This window comes from Salmo salar, chromosome ssa16, assembly GCF_905237065.1.
Source record: "Salmo salar chromosome ssa16, Ssal_v3.1, whole genome shotgun sequence".
Taxonomy (NCBI): Eukaryota; Metazoa; Chordata; class Actinopteri; order Salmoniformes; family Salmonidae; genus Salmo; species Salmo salar.
The window spans coordinates 51374319-51396882 of NC_059457.1; the positions used below are offsets into that span (position 1 = coordinate 51374319).

At 44.3% G+C, this 22564-nt stretch overlaps 1 protein-coding gene across 2 annotated transcripts in view; it reads left to right on the top strand.

Moving 5' to 3' along the window:
- Positions 1 to 22564, top strand: part of rnf13 (ring finger protein 13) — an 86759-nt gene that overhangs the window by 56778 nt on the left and 7417 nt on the right. For both annotated transcript variants that reach the window (NM_001141810.1, XM_014149741.2), the window contains exons 5-8: positions 7884 to 7971; positions 11591 to 11681; positions 12615 to 12720; positions 13534 to 13627. In NM_001141810.1, coding sequence (NP_001135282.1) covers positions 7884 to 7971; positions 11591 to 11681; positions 12615 to 12720; positions 13534 to 13627 — 379 coding nt within the window. The remainder of the gene's footprint in view (positions 1 to 7883; positions 7972 to 11590; positions 11682 to 12614; positions 12721 to 13533; positions 13628 to 22564) is intronic.

Genomic DNA, 22564 nt, shown 5'->3' on the forward strand with positions numbered 1-22564 from the left:
TCCATGTTGCTTCTTGTAAGATACTGTCTGTAATTTGTCTCAATATATTTCATGATGTGTAGTCTAACGTGTGCAATGATGTACCAAATCTGTGATTTTAGTGAATTTTTATTGGAAAAGCATTAGAATAAGCCGCCTCAAAATTTGCAGCCGTAGGTGCTTATATCTCTCTAGGAGCTGATCCGTCATCAGTATTGTGAGCAGCGTTCCCTTTCTTTTGATACTATCAGTATCGACAGATGCTCCAACGACGCAATATCCATCGCTATTGGAAAACCGAGCAGCTGTAAAATATATATATATATAATTGGTGCGACCAAGTCATGTGCTGGTGCCATCAACTGAAAAACTGGTAGCATCAGTGGGAAAAGTTAGTCTGGAACTCTTGCCTCATCGGGTTGGATTTGTCTCCTCTGTTCCAGTGTGTAAGCTTTTTATGCAGTGGGAATGAAGGGGGTGGGTTGAGACAGCATCAGGGCTGTTAGACTTAACAAGAATTATCTGCTGGCTCTCTCTGTCTCTCTTCAAAGGCAGCCTCCTTAAGGAGACACACAAAGAAGCACACACACACACGTTCACACACAAATACACCCACACGAATCAGAGCGCAGAAAATGACAGTGATTAACAAAAGGCTGTGCTAATGTCTGCTAGCATCTTGATTCCGTCAAACAACTCTTCGCTCATCCGCTTTGTCTGAATGAACAATTACATTTTGTTATCTTAGCATAGCAACAGAAAATTATACCAGACTATTATATTGGATATAATGTGGGGAGTGAAAGCCTAGAATAACCTATAGGCTCAGGGCTTAAACAAGCTATCGCTAGGCTACTTTGGTGCAGTCAGTGGAGAGAGCCACACATCCATTATTTATCTCAACAGATGAGGTTCGCTGCTCTGGCTATCTGGGCTCACAGCGAGTTCCGTGTGACTGAGAGAACCTGATTTCTCAGCTCTCTTCATGGTTTATTTTGTTACAGTATTTCCCTGTGCTTCACTCTCACTTGCAATTTACACCAAGGATAACACATCTTTAGCCCATATCATTTATGAGGGGACTTCTTAGAAGGATTTTATTCCTTTTTATGTTTTGTTTTTGTAAGTGAAGTTGAATTTAGGCATATGGTTATAACATCTAAAGTGATTCAAGCGTCTAATATGACATTTTCTTCCCGCTGTTTTGCAATTGTAGCATCCTTACACACTACACTTACACACTACACTTACATCCTTTCACTTACACACTACACTTACACACTTCACTTACATCCTTTCACTTACACACTACACTTACACACTTCACTTACACACTTCACTTACATCCTTTCACTTACACACTACACTTACACACTACACTTACACACTACACTTACACACTACACTTACACGCTTCACTTACATCCTTTCACTTACACACTACACTTACACACTTCACTTACATCCTTTCACTTAGTCTAGTTGTACATTTAAGTATTTGATTTGGTCTTGATTGAATTTAAAGCCAAGGATCTATGTAGTTAGGGGAGGATGTGGGGTCTTGGCTTCTCCATTAACTGGACGTTTAAAGACCGTAAGACCTTCGTGTGTTTATGCAAGAATTTGGCTGTAGCTAAAAGGTGCGTGTTCGGGCGAGAGAGAGAAACTAGTACAGACCACAGCAGGGTGGAAGGGTGGAAGAAACCTCTGTAGTTTACCACACTTACTGTGACAGTCTGTTTGGCTGTCTACTCTGTGAGTAAAGGAAACAGGCCATTGCCTTTTTACACACACACACACACACACACCACAATATCACAGGCTTCCTCAACAATTTCAACCATGACTTAAACTGGAATTCTGCACCAACCATAACAGGTTGCCTTGCCAACCCAGCCTGTGTGCGTATAGGCCATGATGATCCACACAGAGAAAGACCATGCAGGTCTAAACAAAATGGCTGCCAAACAGGAAATACTGATGAGATGTGTTGACACGACTGCCATATTGCATCTCCATCCCAAAGCTCTTGCTTGGAAGTGTACTTCACCAGACTGCCAAGAACCTTGCCCTCATCCAGGCCAAGGTGGTGAGACACGGTAGTGATGACACCATAGGCCTTGTTGATCTCTGCACCAGACAGGATGCCCTTGCCAGCATACTTGGGGTCCAACATGTACACTGCGGCATGTATGGGCTACAGGCAGAAGTCTTCACACTTTTTGATGTATTTCAGAACTGCAGTTTCCTCTGCTTGGAGCAACAGTGAAGTGGGCAGGGCAGTACGGATTTCTTCTCTTACATCTGCAAGCAGAGTCTGAACATCAGACAGGATGGCATTGTCTCCCTAAATCCATGCAATGGCTACTGCTATAGGTTTCTGGAGTTTCAGGCTGCGTTCCACTCTCTCCCAAAATACATCCAAAATACATCATCCAGGAGGATCCTCTTGATGGGGCAGTCCATATCGGCAGACTGTGATATGGCCATTTCTTGGAGAGACTCTTTCCCCTCCAGGAGACTGTCAAACATGATGACAACACCATCCCAACGGGTGTTGCTGGGCAGCTTCAATGTGGTGCTCTTATTTTTCTCACTTTGCTTGGTGAGGTAGATTGCTGCTATAACTTGATGACCCTTCACATACCTAACCATTTCCTTGGCTCTCTTGTAGAGTGTATCCATCCATTGTTTTCAGTGACATGATGTCCTTGAGGAGCAGATTCAATGCATGAGCAGCACAGCCAATGGGTGTGATGTGAGGGTAGGACTCCTCCACTTTAGACCAAGAAGCCTTCATGTTCGGAGCATTGTCTGTCACCAGTGCAAATACCTTCTGTGGTCCAAGGTCATTGATGACTGCCTATAGCTCATCTGTAATGTAGAGACCGGTGTGTCTGTTGTCCCTTGTGTCTGTGCTCTTGTAGAATACTGGTTGAGGGGTGGAGATGATGTAGTTAATTATTCCTTGCCCACGAACATTCGACCATCCATCAGAGATGTTTGCAATACAGTCTGCTTTCTCTATGATTTGCTTGACCTTCACTTGAACTCTGTTGAACTCTGAATCCAGCAAATGAGTAGATAAAGCATGTCTGGTTGGAGGGGTATATGCTGGGCGAAGAACATTCAGAAATCCCTTCCAATACACATTGCCTGTGAGCATCAGAGGTGAACCAGTTGCATACACAGCTCGAGCAAGACGTTCATCAACATTTCTCTGACTACGTTCCTCCATTGAGTCAAAAAAACGTTTGATTCCAGGAGGACCATGAGCTGTTGCTATCGGTAAGGTGTCTGATTCATCATTTTCGCCTCAAATAGAAGTAGAGGGACTTTTGTCAGAGGTTGCTTGTTGTGAGCGCTGGGGGAACTTTATGCACTTGGCCAGATGATTCTGCATCTTTGTTGCATTCTTCACATATGATTTGCCACAGTATTTTCAAATGTACACAGCTTTTCCTTCTACATTAGCTGCAGTGAAATGTCTCCACACATCAGATAGTGCCCGTGACATTTTCCTGTAAAGATTAGGAAAATGTTTTATAAAAAAATAACCCAAATACAATCCCATGTACAGATAAATAGTTAAGCAGTTAGATTAAACAACTACTTTGTAAGATAAATATTTAAAAATGAAACATATGGAAACAGGTGAATTAAGTTAGCAGGCTCAAGCAAGCTAAAACCCACATGGTAGCAAAAACTAACGAGCAGAAATTGTTAACAAGTTAGAAAGGTTTTAAACATACTTTGCTGTAGGCTACTATTTACTAAATATATTCACCCCACCCAGTATTGTAATCAAAACTTACCAGAAAGCATGTAGTCCTTGGCCCAGACAGTGTAGTAGTGTGGGCTCAATAGCATCTCATTAGTGTGCAAGATCTTGAGAATCAGCTGCACATGTGATGGAAGAATGCACTGTGCATGCAGAGGGTTGCAATTCCATTGAATTGTGGATAGTTTAACCAAAATATGGCACAACACCTAGTATTGCCTTGTGTACCCTACAAAAAGGTTCACTGTTATAAGCTAACTTCTTTGATGAATTTAAGCAAAGTTCCCCAAATTCCAGAGCTTAATTTCCATGGAAAAATTCTGTAAATTTACTGGAAAGTTTCTGACCCTTTGCAACGCTAGTGCTTGGGGTCGTTGTCTTGTTGGAAGGTGAACCTTTGCCCCAGTCTGAGGTCTTGAGCGCTCTAGAGCAGGTTTTCATCAAGGATGTCTCTGTACTTTGCTCCGTTCATCTTTTCCTCACATCCTGACTAGTCTCCCAGTCCCTGCCACTGAAAAACCTCCCCACAGCATGTTGCTGCCACCACCATGCTTCACCGTAGGGATGGTGCCAGGTTTCCTCCAGAAAGGACGCTTGGCATTCAGGCCAAAGAGTTCAATCTTGGTTTCATCAGACCATAGAATCTTGTTTCTCATAGTCTGAGAGTCCTTTAGGTGCCTTTTTGGCAAACTCCAAGCAGGCAGTCATGTGCCTTTTATCGAGGAGTGGCTCCCGTCTGGTCACTCTACCGTAAAGGACTGATTAGTGGTGTGCTGCAGAGATGGTTGTCCTTCTGGAGGGTTCTCCCATCTCCACAGAGGAACTCTGGAGCTCTGGCAGAGTGACCATCGGGTTCTTGGTCATCTCCCTGACCAAGGACCTTCAGAAATATTTTGGTACCCTTCCCCACATCTGTGCCTCGACACAATCCTGTCTCAGAGCTCTACAGACAATTCCTTCGACCTGACATGCACTGTCAACTGTGGGACCTTATATAGACAGGAGTGTGCCTTTCCAAATCATGTCCAATTAATTGAATTTACCACAGGTGGATACCAATCAAGTTGTATAAACATTTCAAAGATGATCAATGGAAACAGGATGCACCTGAGCTCAATTTCAGGTCTCATAGCAAAGGGTCTGAATACTTATGTAAATAAGATATTTCAGTTTTTTTGTGCAAAGAATTTCAAAATCTTTTTTGAGAAAAAAAAAGATTTAATCAATTTTAGGTTAAGGTTGTAAAGTAACAAAATGTGGAAAATTTAAGGGGTCTGAATACTTTCCAAATGCACTGAATACGTCCCCTTCTTTTCATCCATAGCCCAGTGGCAGTTTGTGAATATAAATGAAGGCTGTAAAGCAGTATTACTTAATTCATGATATTTCCTCTTCTCATCAAGTTTTTCTTGTTTTGGAGCGTCAATTGTAGCAGGGACACAGTTACATGAGGGAGAGGGACCAATGTTTACCACTGCAGGGGAAGCTGTTGTATTTTAAACTCAAACATGTTTTCTTTTCTTTTCTTTCTCCTGAGAGTACAGTTTTCGACATGGAGCCCGAAGCACACTCTCAGGTTCCATGGCTACATGTTAACCTGTAGGGCACACTGTTATTACTGGAGTCTGCCAGTACATGTCATAACATTACATACCCTCTATAAGTTAATGTCAATGCATACCATCGACTCTATGAAATAAGTTATTTTAGCCTTTAGATTTCTTTCAGAATGCTATGTGTTTAGCCACATTACATACTATGCTAATTATGTTGATTAAGGCAGCCCTCCGATTCAGAGGGGTTGGGTTAAATGCAGAAGACACATTTCAGTTGAATGCATTCACTTGTACAACTGACTAAGTATCCTCCCTATTTTAATTCTAGCCTCATTGTCCTTCGTGTTTTGGTGTGACCATATAGCATGTCATTATACACACAGTGCACCTATGGACCAGACGTCTGCGCGGCCATTATCACGTATTTAATCACACACTCACTCCCTGCCCCGAAGGGATGTCAGTTACAGTACAGTTCAATCCCTCCCCTTAAGCCAGTAGGCCTATCCCAGGGCCCAGAGAGTATGGGTGATGGAGTTGGAATGAGGGCTTGGCAGAGGCGTTGGGGACCGTACGGAGATAGTTACTGCATTACATTTGACATTTTAGTCATTTAGCAGACACTCTTATCCAGAGCGACTTACAGTAGTGAGTGCATACATTTCATACATTTCAATTAATTTCATACATTTTTTTTTACCCGTACTGGCCCCCCGTGGGAATCGAACCCACAACCCTGGCGTTGCAAACACCATTGCAAACACCATGCTCTACCAACTGAGCCACAGGGAAATATATCCATACTGCAGTATGGATATCTCTATACCGTAACTATCTTCATACCGTATCCATGCAGCATGGATACGGTATGAAGATAGTTACTGCAGCATGGATACGGTATGGAGATAGTTACTGCAGTATGGATACGGTATAGAGATAGTTACTGCAGTATGGATACGGTATAGAGATAGTTACTGCAGTATGGATACGGTATAGAGATAGTTACTGCAGTATGGATACAGTATGAAGATAGTTACTGCAGTATGGATACGGTATAGAGATAGTTACTGCAGTATGGATACGGTATGAAGATAGTTACTGCAGTATGGATACAGTATGAAGATAGTTACTGCAGTATGGATACGGTATGAGAGATAGTTACTGCAGTATGGATACGGTATAGAGATAGTTACTGCAGTATGGATACGGTATAGAGATAGTTACTGCAGTATGGATACGGTATAGAGATAGTTACTGCAGTATGGATACGGTATAGAGATAGTTACTGCAGTATGGATACGGTATAGAGATAGTTACTGCAGTATGGATACGGTATAGAGATAGTTACTGCAGTATGGATACGGTATAGAGATAGTTACTGCAGTATGGATACGGTATAGAGATAGTTACTGCAGTATGGATACGGTAAAGAGATAGTTACTGCAGCATGGATACGGTATAGAGATAGTTACTGCAGCATGGATACGGTATAGAGATAGTTACTGCAGCATGGATACGGTATAGAGATAGTTACTGCAGTATGGATACGGTATAGAGATAGTTACTGCAGTATGGATACGGTATAGAGATAGTTACTGCAGTATGGATACGGTATAGAGATAGTTACTGCAGTATGGATACGGTATAGAGATAGTTACTGCAGTATGGATACGGTATAGAGATAGTTACTGCAGTATGGATACGGTATAGAGATAGTTACTGCAGTATGGATACGGTATAGAGATAGTTACTGCAGTATGGATACGGTATAGAGATAGTTACTGCAGTATGGATACGGTATAGAGATAGTTACTGCAGTATGGATACGGTATAGAGATAGTTACTGCAGTATGGATACGGTATGAAGATAGTTACTGCAGCATGGATACGGTATGAAGATAGTTACTGCAGTATGGATACGGTATGAAGATAGTTACTGCAGTATGGATACGGTATGAAGATAGTTACTGCAGTATGGATACAGTATAGAGATAGTTACTGCAGTATGGATACAGTATAGAGATAGTTACTGCAGCATGGATACGGTATAGAGATAGTTACTGCAGCATGGATACGGTATAGAGATAGTTACTGCAGCATGGATACGGTATAGAGATAGTTACTGCAGCATGGATACGGTATAGAGATAGTTACTGCAGCATGGATACGGTATAGAGATAGTTACTGCAGTATGGATACGGTATGAAGATAGTTACTGCAGTATGGATACGGTATGAAGATAGTTACTGCAGTATGGATACGGTATGAAGATAGTTACTGCAGTATGGATACGGTATAGAGATAGTTACTGCAGTATGGATACGGTATGAAGATAGTTACAGCAGTATGGATACAGTATGAAGATAGTTACTGCAGTATGGATACGGTATGAAGATAGTTACTGCAGTATGGATACGGTATAGAGATAGTTACTGCAGTATGGATACGGTATGAAGATAGTTACAGCAGTATGGATACGGTATAGAGAGTTACTGCAGTATGGATAGAGTATCCATAGGATCCATAGGAACCACACACACTTAACACAAATATTTTGTCTCCCGCAGGTGCTTAATGCCCAGAAGGCCGGGTACAAGTCGGCCATTGTTCACAACGTGGACTCTGATGACTTAATCAGCATGGGATCCAATGATCGTAAGTCCCCCCCTCTGACAATCCTCCTCCTCTGTACAAACACATAAACAAACAAACATGCAGCAGCACTACACACAGTCTTCTGTTCATTTGGGTAGTAGAGGAGTAGAGGGGTAGTATAGTAGAGGTGTAGAGGGCTAGTATATTAGTGGAGTAGAGGGGTAGGGTAGTATAGTAGAGGGGTAGTGGAGTAGAGGGGTAGTATAGTAGTGGAGTAGAGGGGTAGTATAGTAGTGGAGTAGAAGGGTAGTATAGTAGTGGAGTAGAAGGGTAGTATAGTAGTGGAGTAGAGGGGTATTGGAGTAGTTTATTAGTGGAGTAGAGGGGTAGTATAGTAGAGGGGTAGTATAGTAGAGGGGTAGTATAGTAGTGGAGTAGAGGGGTAGTGGAGTAGAGGGGTAGTGGAGTAGAGGGGTAGAGGGGTAGTGGAGTAGTGGAGTAGTATAGTAGTGGAGTAGAGGGGTAGTGGGGTAGTATAGTAGTAGAGTAGAGGGGTAGTGGAGTAGTGGAGTAGAGGGGTAGTATAGTAGAGGGGTAGTATAGTAGTGGAGTAGAGGGGTAGTGGAGTAGAGGGGTAGTATAGTAGTGGAGTAGAGGGGTAGTGGAGTAGTGGAGTAGAGGGGTAGTATAGTAGTGAAGTAGAGGGGTAGAGGGGTAGTATAGTAGTGGAGTAGAGAGGTAGAGGGGTAGTGGAGTAGAGGGGTATTGGAGTAGTTTATTAGTGGAGTAGAGGGGTAGTATAGTCAGAGGGGTAGTATAGTAGTGGAGTAGAGGGGTAGTATAGTAGTGGAGTAGAGGGATAGTATAGTAGTGGGGTAGTATAGTAGTATAGTAGTGGAGTAGAGGGGTAGTATAGTAGTGGAGTAGAAGGGTAGTATAGTAGTGGGGTAGAGGGGTAGTATAGTAGTGGAGTAGAGGGGTATTGGAGTAGTTTATTAGTGGAGTAGAGGGGTAGTATAGTAGAGGGGTAGTATAGTAGAGGGGTAGTATAGTAGAGGGGTAGAGGGGTAGTATAGTAGTGGAGTAGAGGGGTAGTATAGTAGTGGAGTAGAGGGGTAGTATAGTAGTGGAGTAGAGGGGTAGTATAGTAGTGGAGTAGAGGGGTAGTATAGTAGTGGAGTAGAGGGGTAGTATAGTAGTGGAGTAGAGGGGTAGTATAGTAGTGGAGTAGAGGGGTAGAGGGGTAGTATAGTAGAGGGGTAGTGTAGTAGTGGAGTAGAGGGGTAGTATAGTAGTGGAGTAGAGGGGTAGTATAGTAGTGGAGTAGAGGGGTAGTATAGTAGTGGAGTAGAGGGGTAGTATAGTAGTGGAGTAGAGGGGTGGTATAGTAGTGGAGTAGAGGGGTGGTATAGTAGTGGAGTAGAGGGGTAGTATAGTAGTGGAGTAGTGGAGTAGTGGAGTAGAGGGGTAGTATAGTAGTGAAGTAGAGGGGTAGAGGGGTAGTATAGTAGTGGAGTAGAGAGGTAGAGGGGTAGTATAGTAGTGGAGTAGAGGGGTAGTATAGTAGTGGAGTAGAGGGGTATTGGAGTAGTTTATTAGTGGAGTAGAGGGGTAGTATAGTAGAGGAGTAGAGGGGTAGTATAGTAGTGGAGTAGAGGGATAGTATAGTAGTGGGGTAGTATAGTAGTAGAGGAGTAGAGGGGTAGTATAGTAGAGGGGTAGTATAGTAGTGGAGTAGAGGGGTAGTATAGTAGTGGAGTAGAGGGGTAGTATAGTAGTGGAGTAGAGGGGTAGTATAGTAGTGGAGTAGAGGGGTAGTATAGTAGAGGGGTAGTATAGTAGTGGAGTAGAGGGGTAGTATAGTAGTGGAGTAGAGGGGTAGTATATTAGTGGAGTAGAGGGGTATTGTAGTAGTGGAGTAGAGGGGTAGTATAGTAGTGGAGTAGAGGGGTAGTATAGTAGAGGGGTAGTATAGTAGTAGAGTAGGGGAGTAGAGGGGTAGTATAGTAGGGGAGTAGAGGGGTAGTATAGTAGTGGAGTAGAGGGGTAGTGGGGTAGTATAGTAGTGGAGTAGAGGGGTAGTATAGTAGTGGAGTAGAGGGGTAGTATAGTAGTATAGTAGAGGGGTAGTATAGTAGTATAGTAGAGGGGTAGTATAGTAGAGGGGTAGTATAGTAGCGGAGTAGAGGGGTAGTATAGTAGTATAGTAGAGGGGTAGTATAGTAGAGGGGTAGTAGAGTAGGGGAGTAGAGGGGTAGTATAGTAGTAGAGTACAGGGGTAGAGGAGTAGAGGGGTAGTGTTGTAGTATAGTAGTGGAGTAGAGGGGTAGTATATTAGAGGGGTAGTATAGTAGTAGAGTAGGGGAGTAGAGGGGTAGTATAGTAGTGGGGTAGTATAGTAGTGGGGTAGTATAGTAGTGGGGTAGTATAGTAGAGGGGTAGTATAGTAGAGGGGTAGTATAGTAGTATATTAGAGGGGTAGTATAGTAGTAGAGTAGGGGAGTAGAGGGATAGTATAGTAGTAGAGTAGGGGAGTAGAGGGATAGTATAGTATTGGAGTGAGTAGAGTAGATGTAGCTTTGATTCCCAAACCTCGGGGTGTAGAGGAGCATTAGGACACGCTGGGAGCTGCTGCATCCATGGCACCAAGTCCAACTCGTAATGTCGTTGTGGAGGTATGTAGTGCCGTAGTTTACAGTACGTCTCCAAACGGTTCAACTCCGTCCAAGCGGATCGCTCAGCCTTCGCTACCGTCACATGAAGGAGTTTTTGGGAGGAGAGATATCTGTTTCTCAACTGCTTTTTCTTCACATCATTTTCTCCGTGTCTCCTCCGTCTCTCACGTCTCCTCCGTCTCTCACGTCTCCTCCGTCTCTCACGTCTCCCCCGTCTCTCACGTCTCCCCCGTCTCCCCCGTCTCTCACGTCTCCCCCGTCTCTCACGTCTCCTCTGTCTCTCACGTCTCCTCCGTCTCTCACGTCTCCTCCGTCTCTCACGTCTCCCCCGTCTCCCCCGTCTCTCACGTCTCCTCCGTCTCTCACGTCTCCTCCGTCTCTCACGTCTCCTCCGTCTCTCACTCCAGGGCGTATGACAACATATCATGAGTAACGGTGACAGCTCCTCATGCTGGTAACTGTCTAGAACGGATCATCCGGTCGGATGGCTTCTTTTCAAACATTGGGCAGTGAGCCATTTCTTAATTTAGCAGCCATCCAACAGATTTCTGCCACTGGGGTTCGGTGGGCCTTAACAACTGCCCGCAGTCACACATGAGCAGAATACTAAATGACAGTGGCACAAGTGGGCATCAGCCTGGGTCCCATAGACTACCTCATCTGAAAACTATCTCATCTGAAAACTATCTCATCTGAAAACTACCTCATCTGAAAACTACCTCATCTGAAAACTACCTCATCTGACAGCTTTAAAGATCTGGGGTTCGCCATGATTATGGTCTATCTAAGTAAATGTTTTCAGAAAAGGCCAGATGTTGAACTGCGTTGATATACAGCAAACAGGCCCTTCTTTCTATTCCAGTATTTTTCCCCAATAGCTGACTGGTATCTTGGCATTTCCTTCAAAACGTAATGTTATTTCATGATGGTCTAGTGTTATTTCATGGACATCAATATGTAGCCACTCCACATGTGTATAAATAACTTCCTCCTTTCCCATTTAGTGGATATTTTGAAGCAAATCGACATTCCATCAGTGTTTGTTAGTGAAGAGACTGCCAACTCCCTGAAAGAAGACTACACATACGACAAGGGGTGAGTCGGACGTAAATCTAATTTCCATGTCTATCAACATCAAGGCTAATTCAAGCCTCTGACATTACAGGCACCTTAACTGGCATAGCCTAACTGGGCTCTTTAACAATGATGTCCACATAAATCTGTCTGCGTCATGTTGTTAAATAATATATTCCTTTATTCAATGAATTCAGTGGAAAGACAACATAAACCGGATTGTCCATCTTTTTAAAGAAATATATTTCTATCTTTATGACGTAATAATGTAACACAATGTGTTGACTTGTCGGCGTCGTAAAGCAGATAATCTGCCTCACGACGGACGGGTCATCACTTTCCCAGCGCTCTGCCCGAGATCAGTGGATCATCTGGGAATTTAAAATGTCTCGAGTTCCTCAAAAATAGCCGACGAAATAGGCAGACTGCCATGTTGTCACTAATGGACCTCTTTCTCCTCCTTGATATCAACCCTGCATTCAGGTTAGCATCTCTGTTAACCAGGTATACTATAAATGTACATGAGTGGCCAATCCTCAGTCTGTTTGCCTGGAAATATTGTGTTGTTCTCTAGCAACGTTAACTGAATTAGCCTACTATGTATTTGGGCAACAACGATGACAGGGAGAAAAGTAAATGGGTCTTATAGCACCATAACCCATTATTTCAGTGTGATGGACGGAGTTGTTTTCTCTTTCAGTTTAAAATGTAAATGAGTCGCCTCGAGATGACAGGCTGTGTCCAAATGCTCCAATCATAACGACTCCTTTTTTAGGTCACTATGGGTGCGTTCCAAATAGCATCCTATTCTTTTATATAGTGCACTATATAAGGAAGTGTACTTTATAGGTTAAAGGGGGAGCCCTTTGGGATGCAGATCATTATTTGGAGTGTGTTATTGTCAGTTATAAACCCTCTTGAATATATCTCCATAATGGTGCTGTTGTTCTCCAGGGGTCATGTGGTCCTCATGCCAGACTTCAGCCTGCCTCTGGAATACTACCTGATTCCCTTCCTCATCACCGTGGGAATCTGCCTCATCCTCATCGTTGTTTTCATGGTAGGCAAATACACTGGAGAGTTAATTCATTCATGTGATTGAGTCAATGGTGGCATGGCAGATCTGTGGGAATCCCAGTAACACTAGCAGTTCTGGGGGGTGGGGTGGCAGTGCCCCTGTGACAACAATTTTGGATCCCCTTGTGGCCCCCCTAAATGTGGAGTATGAAATAATTTTTACATACATCTTTGCTATTGTTCTTTTTTTACATCCATTATTAGACAGTGGCAACGCGGAACATGGTCTTTTGCCTGCAATGCAGTGAAGAAAACGATATGACAACAATAACGTCTAATGTAACTGGCCCCTCTAACAATACAACTGGCCCCAGCTTGGCCCCCCCCCCCAGTTCAAATGGTCTAGAACCGCCACTGCCCAGTAGTAGGGAGTTTTCTAGAATGTTCTGGTCTCAGGGCACTAGGCATAGGGCTGGTGATGATATCATCAAGCTAGGACGAATACGATTTGTTTCTAGATAACTCAAACATTATTACGAGAAGAAGAACCAGTTACCCAAGCCATCCCATTTCCTACAGAATTGACACAAGAATGTTGATTAATGTAATTATGTTAAATGCCTTAGTTGCTTTAGTATTAGTTGTGGAATTTTTCAACTGCAGAGAATTCTTATAATTTGAAAAAACATTCAATCAAATGGTGACGTTAGACTTTTGGCAAGAGGGTGCATGGTTAGAAGTACAAGGGCATTGTTCGGTTCAGAACAACTCTTGTGGAGTATTCATCAGGATTTTCGGTGAGGTTAAGGGGCTTAAAACTCACTAACTGACTGTTGACTTTTCCCTATTCGCTCAGATCACCAAGTTTGTCCAGGACAGACACAGGGCTCGGAGAAGCCGTTTGCGCAAGGACCAACTGAAGAAACTACCCATTCACAAGTACAAGAAAGGTATGGATGGATATAGCTATCAACATGGCAATCTGGACAGTTTTGTGTTAAGCATTGATGGCACTCCCCTCATGATGTGTAATGCCCTGATCTTTTTACATCTGTGAAGTGTTGTAGTAATGTCTGTTAGTCTGTTTTTCTCACTTTGTGTTAATGTAAAACTGCTTCAACACAGGCTCAGGTCGCCTCCGCTGAGGGAGTACCTGTGTACATGGGGATTTGACATGGGAGAACAAAGAGTCTTAAAATAGTTTTGTCTTTGTTTGCCTGCCTTTTGTATGCGTCAACAACACAAAGATTGAAATGTGGCTTTATGATCGGAAAGCACACTACCCTTGTATGAGGGCATTATCTATCGACCTTTGTCCTCAACGAACAGTTGACCGTAAACGCAGATTCATCCTAACCCTCGACCTAGATGACAACTCCAAACTGACCTTATCTCAACCGGCTCTAGCCTAGTGTCATGTGACTGGGCCACGATGAGGATGACGTTAAGAATGACTTATGAAATAATGAGATTAGCCAGGCTGTCATTGGAAATAAGAATTGGTTCTTAATTGACCTTTCTGGTCAAATAAAGGTTAAACAAATATATAAAAAAAATACGGCTTGATTTTCCAAAAAGCCAACCCCACAGATTAAGGCTTCTTACTCTTGAGACTAAATACAGGGCTGAAGGTGAGTAATGCCACTATCTCAATATAAATACATCTTCTGTTTACCTTGAGGGAGGTATTTTAAACTCCTGAATTGAAACTCCTGGACTTCAGAGGTTTTCCTCCATTTTGCACTTGTCTCTCTTAGCGCAGGAGGAATTTATAGTCCATACTTTTGCATTGCAAATAGTGTTTGTCCAAGATAGTCTGTAAATGTCAGTCCTGAGTAGCATGTTGGCTGCATTCATTCTTCTTTTCACACTGGGAAGGAGTTTAGATGCCTCTGCCGGGTTTGGGGTGGGAAGCCATTAAAAATCTGCTGTGCAGGGAACACTGAGGAGATTTTGTCTGAGTCTGGCTGGCGCATACCAAGTAGCCCCCTCGCAGAGCTTATAATGGGGGTATGGCAAGACTCCTCCCTCTGGCTGGCAGTAGCATGTGCTCTGAGGAGAGGCAAACGGGCAACAGTGCGACAGCCCTTGTCTGACTGACTGTTTCCGCGGGCGTTCCAGAGAGTTCAGACGTCCCAGGGAATGAATCATCAGTGAGCTGGGTTTCTGCTCACTCTGCCAGTGTTGTGGCGATTCAAAGCGGGGACACCAAATCTCTACCTAATCACCCTTTTAAGCCCTGAACTCCGGATCCCTGCAATCATCGCACAGAATGGGTCTGTGGGGACTCCGGAAGGCCTCGCCGTTTTTATAGAGCGTTTAAGTAGTGGCAGGTAAGGGGATAGAATTGAGTGTTATCAACGACAGAGATTGGACTGTTTTGTATTTAAAACTATGATCTGAGGGTTTTCTCGCTGCTGATTGGCCTGTTAGGCCTGAAGGGGAGTATGCCAATATTGTTAGTTGTTCCTAATAGGCCGAAGTGGGTTTGCCAGCTTGGCGCCATTTCAACGTGGAAGGTGAGTAGCTAGGCTAGCAGAGCTATGTTCTGGGATGGAATTGCATCCCAGATTCACACTCGTCCGTGGCCAAACCTTGCAGCCGCCCCATACATCTCTCTCTCTACATGGGGCGGCTGATGAATCATGGAGCCTTTTAAAATCACTCGTCTGACACGTTCTGTGCTCATTGTTTACACGAACGGGCTGCTCTTTATACGCAACTCAGCGCTCATGTTCTCCAGCCCGGGGTATTTTTAGCTATCCCTAACACCACTCTGCGACAGCAGAGTTCTTCTGTCTTGGCTGGCTTTCTGGCTTCTGCTGCGATGTGGTAATGATGCCTAATGGTGCCCTCAGCCACTCGCCTCCTCCCCCTCAGCTAAACCTTGATGCCTGCTGAGTCTGGTCTGTAGGGATTTGTTTTAGCAGGCTGTATGATACTGTGATGCCGTCTGTCTGTTTTGAATGGTTTTGTGGGCCTGGTCCTCATTGGCTGTGTGTGTGTGTGTGTGTGGTGTGTGTGGACAACTGAAAGAGAAGGCCTGTCACTAAGGGATTTGGATTGGAACCAGTCTGTGCACACTGCAAAATGAAAATGTTAATTGAAGATGGGAACCACACGCCGCAATGATTTAATCGCATCATCTCCCACAAGTGCCTACAAGTCAGACAATTAAAATCAACTTCTCTCTGCGCTGGCCTCGATGTCCTGTGCTGATAACACATCTAACCTACAGCCAGTGTTAACAATGCTAATCTAATGGTATCACCACAGATAAAAGGGGAAACCCAGATAGTTCATAGGGGGTATAAATCACAAGCAACCATTTTTAGAACTTCCAGTCGCCACCAAATATGGTGATGAGAGGAAGTCCAGTGGCGGGAAGATGGAGCAAGATGAAACTGGGCTGACCTTTAACACATTTTCTCATCAAAGAAATATTCTGTTCCCAAAACAAATATCTGTCACGAACAGAGTGTATATACGTTTTGTAGACGACTCTTTGCCAAAGTTTCCAAAAACTGCATTGTTTAGGGCGAATTGAGTTATCGCGCAAACGCACTTCAGAGTAGGCGTTCCTTAACGGAAATATGCAAATACATGCTAAAAACACACCAATAGGATCTCGCTCGTTCGTGCTTGGCTCTATACCCACCTCCTTACTTGTTCTACTCACTGTGTTCATATGCTCCCTTTGGAAACGACGCAGATGAACTATCTTCAGTTAGTTACCAGTATCTTTGAAATCACACTGGAGTGTTTTTAGTTGTTTTCCCTGTCATTCCAGGGGCTGTTTGGGGGCTGCGAGACTCATCCCACAGAAGCACAGTGTGCACTGATGCAATTATACCTCCAGTGGTGTGAATAAAGCGAGTATTAATTCCCTTAACTGAGCGATGCAGGCTTCTATGGGCAGCGGGATGACATGTGGGCGAGATGCTAGCTGATTAGCCGGCCTAGCGTATTGTCTGTGCCTTTGCAGAGCGGTGCGTCTAGCCTGCAGCGTTAATGAGAAATTTTGTGTGTGCGTGTGTGTGTGTGTGTGTGAGAGAGAGAGACACGGGCGTGGGATGATGTCAGACTTGCATGTCTGGAGATGAGACTCACATGCAGAACACACTGTACATAGAGCACAATGGGAGGGGCTCTGAATAGACCAGTACCTGTGTCAATGCCATGTACAATAGCAGCGTAATTACCACACAATACTAGTCTGAGGAGTATTATGTAAAGCATACAATAATACTAGGCTAGTAAACATGATGTAATACTAACGTTAGCTAATTCTGGAGCACAGGGCCTAGTACCACTGTGACGTTTCTGTACCTTGTGTTGATGATAACTGTTTGCAAGCCTTGTTGTTATCCCTTGATTAGCTTTTGCATTAGCTTTGATGCTATCCCTAGTTTTAGTTCCTGTGGTCTTCCTAGGAGGCTAATGCAGTTTTATAGCTCCTCGAGTATTGACTTTGGTGTGGCCTTATTGCTAGCCCGTGCATTATCCATATAAGCTTGCCGTGTGACTGTGTGCTTTTTGATTGTCTTTCCGGCTCTGGTTAAGGCGGAGGGTGTGTGTTTGGTGTCGCCACCAGATGAGGAGCAAACACAAGAACCTCAATACCAGAGAAAGCCAGGGAGATTAATTTCCCCTCGCTCTAGTTCACCCTTCTAAAACCACTCAACCCAAGATGGTACCTCATTGCTCCATGTCTGAGAGGGACCGGGCTCTCCCTCTGACCCCTGCGTCTCTCCCCGGGGCTCTCTGACTGATGAGTCAGTGTCTGTGCTCCTCCCCTGTTCCAGCCCTGGGCTGAATATATACACTCTGAGGCTTTGTGAACAGTGAGGCAGGAAGATGGTGATAAAGCCCTTCTATCTGTAGGTAGCTGTGCAGATCTGTGCCCGTCACACAAAGTCACAAGTGTACACACACAAACACATTGTCTCCTCGCTCTGATTAGTTCAGTAGGGCAGTATGATTCTTCCTAAGACCCAGGAATGCTGGCTGGTTGACTGGCTGGAGCAAAATAGAAGACTTGTATTGACATTCTGGCTCTTTTTAAACTACTGGCCCCCAAAATCCTTAGGGGCCTCTTCAACACGATGTCAGTTGAGGGTAGTGTTGAAAAGAGCCTATCGCAATCAGCGATATTGGGATAATAACGTGTTAATCAAACCGTATAGAGAGTCTGATTTAACATTATTGACTAAACAGAGACTCTTCCAAATGGTTAAAGGTTTAATGCTTCAATAATTTGTTTTTTTGACGCTGCTGTGTAAAAAAAGGTTATTGAATCCTTCGTTCCCACATATGTTGACGTGTGATGTATCTAATGTAAACAGTGATATCATCACTACTAACAGTACTCAGTACATTGAGTGTAAAGTTCCAGGAAATGTGAGTAATATGCTCACATCAGCTCCTCTGGTCAGCATGAGTAGTTTAATCCCTTTGCTTTTGTGAGAAGGGATGACCAGACAGTGAATTTTGCTCAACCAGATAATTCTGCCGCCATGCTTCTCTCTGACCGACACAAACTTGAACTGCTTGATAGAGACAGTGGCCTTGAAGAATATACTGAAATTAGACCAATCAGATTATGCCCTCGTAGTAATGTAGATATCATAAAATGAAGACTGTAAAATGAACTTGAAGTGAGGCAAGTTTAGACTCCCGAGTGGCACAAGGCACTGCATCTCTGTGCTAGAGGCGTCACTACAGACCCTGGTTTTGAGTCCAGGCTGTATCACAACCGGCCGTGATTGGGAGTCCCATAGCGCGGCGTACAATTGGCCCACCGTCGTTCCGGGGTAGGCAGTCATTGTAAATAAGAATTTTGTTCTTAACTGACTTTCCTAGTTAAATAAAGGTAAAAAAAAATTTTTTTTAAACAAGCTCAATGGAGTACTGACGACCATAAGGCACACGTTTTGTTTACTTTGCTATATCAGGTTGTTAAACTGAGCTGTTACGCTGCGGAGCAGGTCTTAGATGTCACTGTGTTTGTGCCTTCTGTTATTCACTATGTCTTACTTCATACCACTAATGATACTAAGCAGTGCACCACTGAGTTTGTGGTGTTGGAAGTATTTTTCTGCTTAGTGCTAAACTTCACTCAGAATAGCCCAGCGACACAGTTCAGCATTTCCTGAGTGTGCCTGACCCATGACTTTTATAAAACGCTCCCCTTCTCTCACCCCTCTGTCCAGCACTGGGTTAGAGAGAGAGAGAGGGAGAGAAGGAAGAGAGACTGGGGGAAATAAAAAGAGAGGAAGTGTGACAGAGAGAAGCAAGAGAGTTGGAGAAAGGCGACAGAGACAGTCTGAGAAAAAGTGAACGAGACAGAGGCAGAGGGGGGGGGGGGGGGCAGAAATAAAGAAGGGGGCAGAGGAAGGGGGAAAAATGAGGGAGAGTGACGTTACTGTAGGAGGGAGTGGCCGTGACTCCTCATCCTTATACGGTCACATGCAGTCCTGGCACGGATACTGGGGAACAGCCAAAACATGCTCATTTAAAGCTCACATAAACACTGGCCCCTCCACAGCACTGCACATCCTCCTCCCCACAAGCGAAGTGGCAGGGAAGAATGCTGTGGAATTTCGAAAGGGAGTGCATTTAGAATTCCTGGGCTTTTAGAGGGAGCGTTTTTTTTTACTTGACCCTAGCCAAAAAGTCCTCTGGAACGTCAGGACTGAAAAAGGAAATGCGCATAGGCCCTGTTCAGCAGCCGCCTACCTGGCAGCCATTTTGGAAAGAGTGAGAACTTAGTACGAAACGAATGTAGAGGAATGACCAGTGTGAGAATGTAGGGGAATGACCAGTGTGAGAATGTAGAGGCATGACCAGTGTGAGAATGTAGAGGAATGACCAGTGTGGTGTGAGAATGTAGAGGAATGACCAGTGTGAGAATGTAGAGGAATGACCAGTGTGGTGTGAGAATGTAGAGGAATGACCAGTGTGGTGTGAGAATGTAGAGGAATGACCAGTGTGAGAATGTAGGGGAATGACCAGTGTGAGAATGTAGAGGAATGACCAGTGTGAGAATGTAGAGGAATGACCAGTGTGAGAATGTAGAGGAATGACCAGTGTGAGAATGTAGAGGAATGACCAGTGTGGTGTGAGAATGTAGAGGAATGACCAGTGTGAGAATGTAGGGGAATGACCAGTGTGAGAATGTAGAGGAATGACCAGTGTGAGAATGTAGAGGAATGACCAGTGTGAGAATGTAGGGGAATGACCAGTGTGAGAATGTAGGGGAATGACCAGTGTGAGAATGTAGAGGAATGACCAGTGTGAGAATGTAGGGGAATGACCAGTGTGAGAATGTAGGGGAATGACCAGTGTGAGAATGTAGGGGAATGACCAGTGTGAGAATGTAGGGGAATGACCAGTGTGAGAATGTAGAGGAATGACCAGTGTGAGAATGTAGGGGAATGACCAGTGTGAGAATGTAGGGGAATGACCAGTGTGAGAATGTAGGGGAATGACCAGTGTGAGAATATAGAGGAATGACCAGTGTGAGAATATAGAGGAATGACCAGTGTGAGAATATAGAGGAATGACCAGTGTGAGAATGTAGGGGAATGACCAGTGTGAGAATGTAGGGGAATGACCAGTGTGAGAATGTAGGGGAATGACCAGTGTGAGAATGTAGAGGAATGACCAGTGTGAGAATGTAGAGGAATGACCAGTGTGGTGTGAGAATGTAGGGGAATGACCAGTGTGGTGTGAGAATGTAGAGGAATGACCAGTGTGAGAATGTAGGGGAATGACCAGCGTGAGAATGTAGCGGAATGACCAGTGTGAGAATGTAGGGGAATGACCAGTGTGAGAATGAAGGGGAATGACCAGTGTGAGAATATAGAGGAATGACCAGTGTGGTGTGAGAATGTAGGGGAATGACCAGTGTGGTGTGAGAATGTAGGGGAATGACCAGTGTAAGAATGTAGAGGAATGACCAGTGTGAGAATGTAGAGGAATGACCAGTGTGAGAATGTAGAGGAATGACCAGTGTGAGAATGTAGAGGAATGACCAGTGTGGTGTGAGAATGTAGGGGAATGACCAGTGTGGTGTGAGAATGTAGGGGAATGACCAGTGTGAGAATGTAGAGGATTGACCAGTGTGAGAATGTAGAGGAATGACCAGTGTGAGAATGTAGAGGAATGACCAGTGTGAGAATGTAGAGGAATGACCAGTGTGAGAATGTAGAGGAATGACCAGTGTGGTGTGAGAATGTAGAGGAATGACCAGTGTGAGAATGTAGGGGAATGACCAGTGTGAGAATGTAGGGGAATGACCAGTGTGAGAATGTAGAGGAATGACCAGTGTGAGAATGTAGAGGAATGACCAGTGTGAGAATGTAGGGGAATGACCAGTGTGAGAATGTAGAGGAATGACCAGTGTGAGAATGTAGAGGAATGACCAGTGTGAGAATGTAGGGGAATGACCAGTGTGAGAATGTAGAGGAATGACCAGTGTGAGAATGTAGGGGAATGACCAGTGTGGAGAATGTAGAGGATTGACCAGTGTGAGAATGTAGGGGAATGACCAGTGTGAGAATGTAGGGGAATGACCAGTGTGAGAATGTAGAGGAATGACCAGTGTGGTGTGAGAATGTAGGGGAATGACCAGTGTGAGAATGTAGGGGAATGACCAGTGTGAGAATGTAGGGGAATGACCAGTGTGAGAATGTAGAGGAATGACCAGTGTGTAGAATGTAGGGGAATGACCAGTGTGAGAATGTAGGGGAATGACCAGTGTGTGAGAATGTAGGGGAATGACCAGTGTGGAGAATGTAGAGGATTGACCAGTGTGAGAATGTAGGGGAATGACCAGTGTGAGAATGTAGGGGAATGACCAGTGTGAGAATGTAGAGGAATGACCAGTGTGAGAATGTAGGGGAATGACCAGTGTGAGAATGTAGAGGAATGACCAGTGTGGTGAGAATGTAGGGGAATGACCAGTGTGAGAATGTAGAGGAATGACCAGTGTGGTGTGAGAATGTAGGGGAATGACCAGTGTGAGAATGTAGAGGAATGACCAGTGTGAGAATGTAGAGGAATGACCAGTGTGAGAATGTAGAGGAATGACCAGTGTGAGAATGTAGAGGAATGACCAGTGTCAGAATGTAGAGGAATGACCAGTGTGAGAATGTAGGGGAATGACCAGTGTGAGAATGTAGAGGAATGACCAGTGTGAGAATGTAGAGGAATGACCAGTGTGAGAATGTAGAGGAATGACCAGTGTGGTGTGAGAATGTAGGGGAATGACCAGTGTGAGAATGTAGGGGAATGACCAGTGTGAGAATGTAGAGGAATGACCAGTGTGAGAATGTAGAGGAATGACCAGTGTGAGAATGTAGGGGAATGACCAGTGTGAGAATATAGAGGAATGACCAGTGTGGTGTGAGAATGTAGGGGAATGACCAGTGTGGTGTGAGAATGTAGAGGAATGACCAGTGTGAGAATGTAGAGGAATGACCAGTGTGAGAATGTAGAGGAATGACCAGTGTGGTGTGAGAATGTAGGGGAATGACCAGTGTGGTGTGAGAATGTAGGGGAATGACCAGTGTGGTGTGAGAATGTAGGGGAATGACCAGTGTGGTGTGAGAATATAGAGGAATGACCAGTGTGGTGTGAGAATATAGAGGATTGACCAGTGTGAGAATGTAGGGGAATGACCAGTGTGGTGTGAGAATATAGAGGAATGACCAGTGTGAGAATGTAGGGGAATGACCAGTGTGAGAATGTAGGGGAATGACCAGTGTGGTGTGAGAATGTAGGGGAATGACCAGTGTGGTGTGAGAATGTAGGGGAATGACCAGTGTGAGAATGTAGAGGAATGACCAGTGTGAGAATGTAGAGGAATGACCAGTGTGAGAATG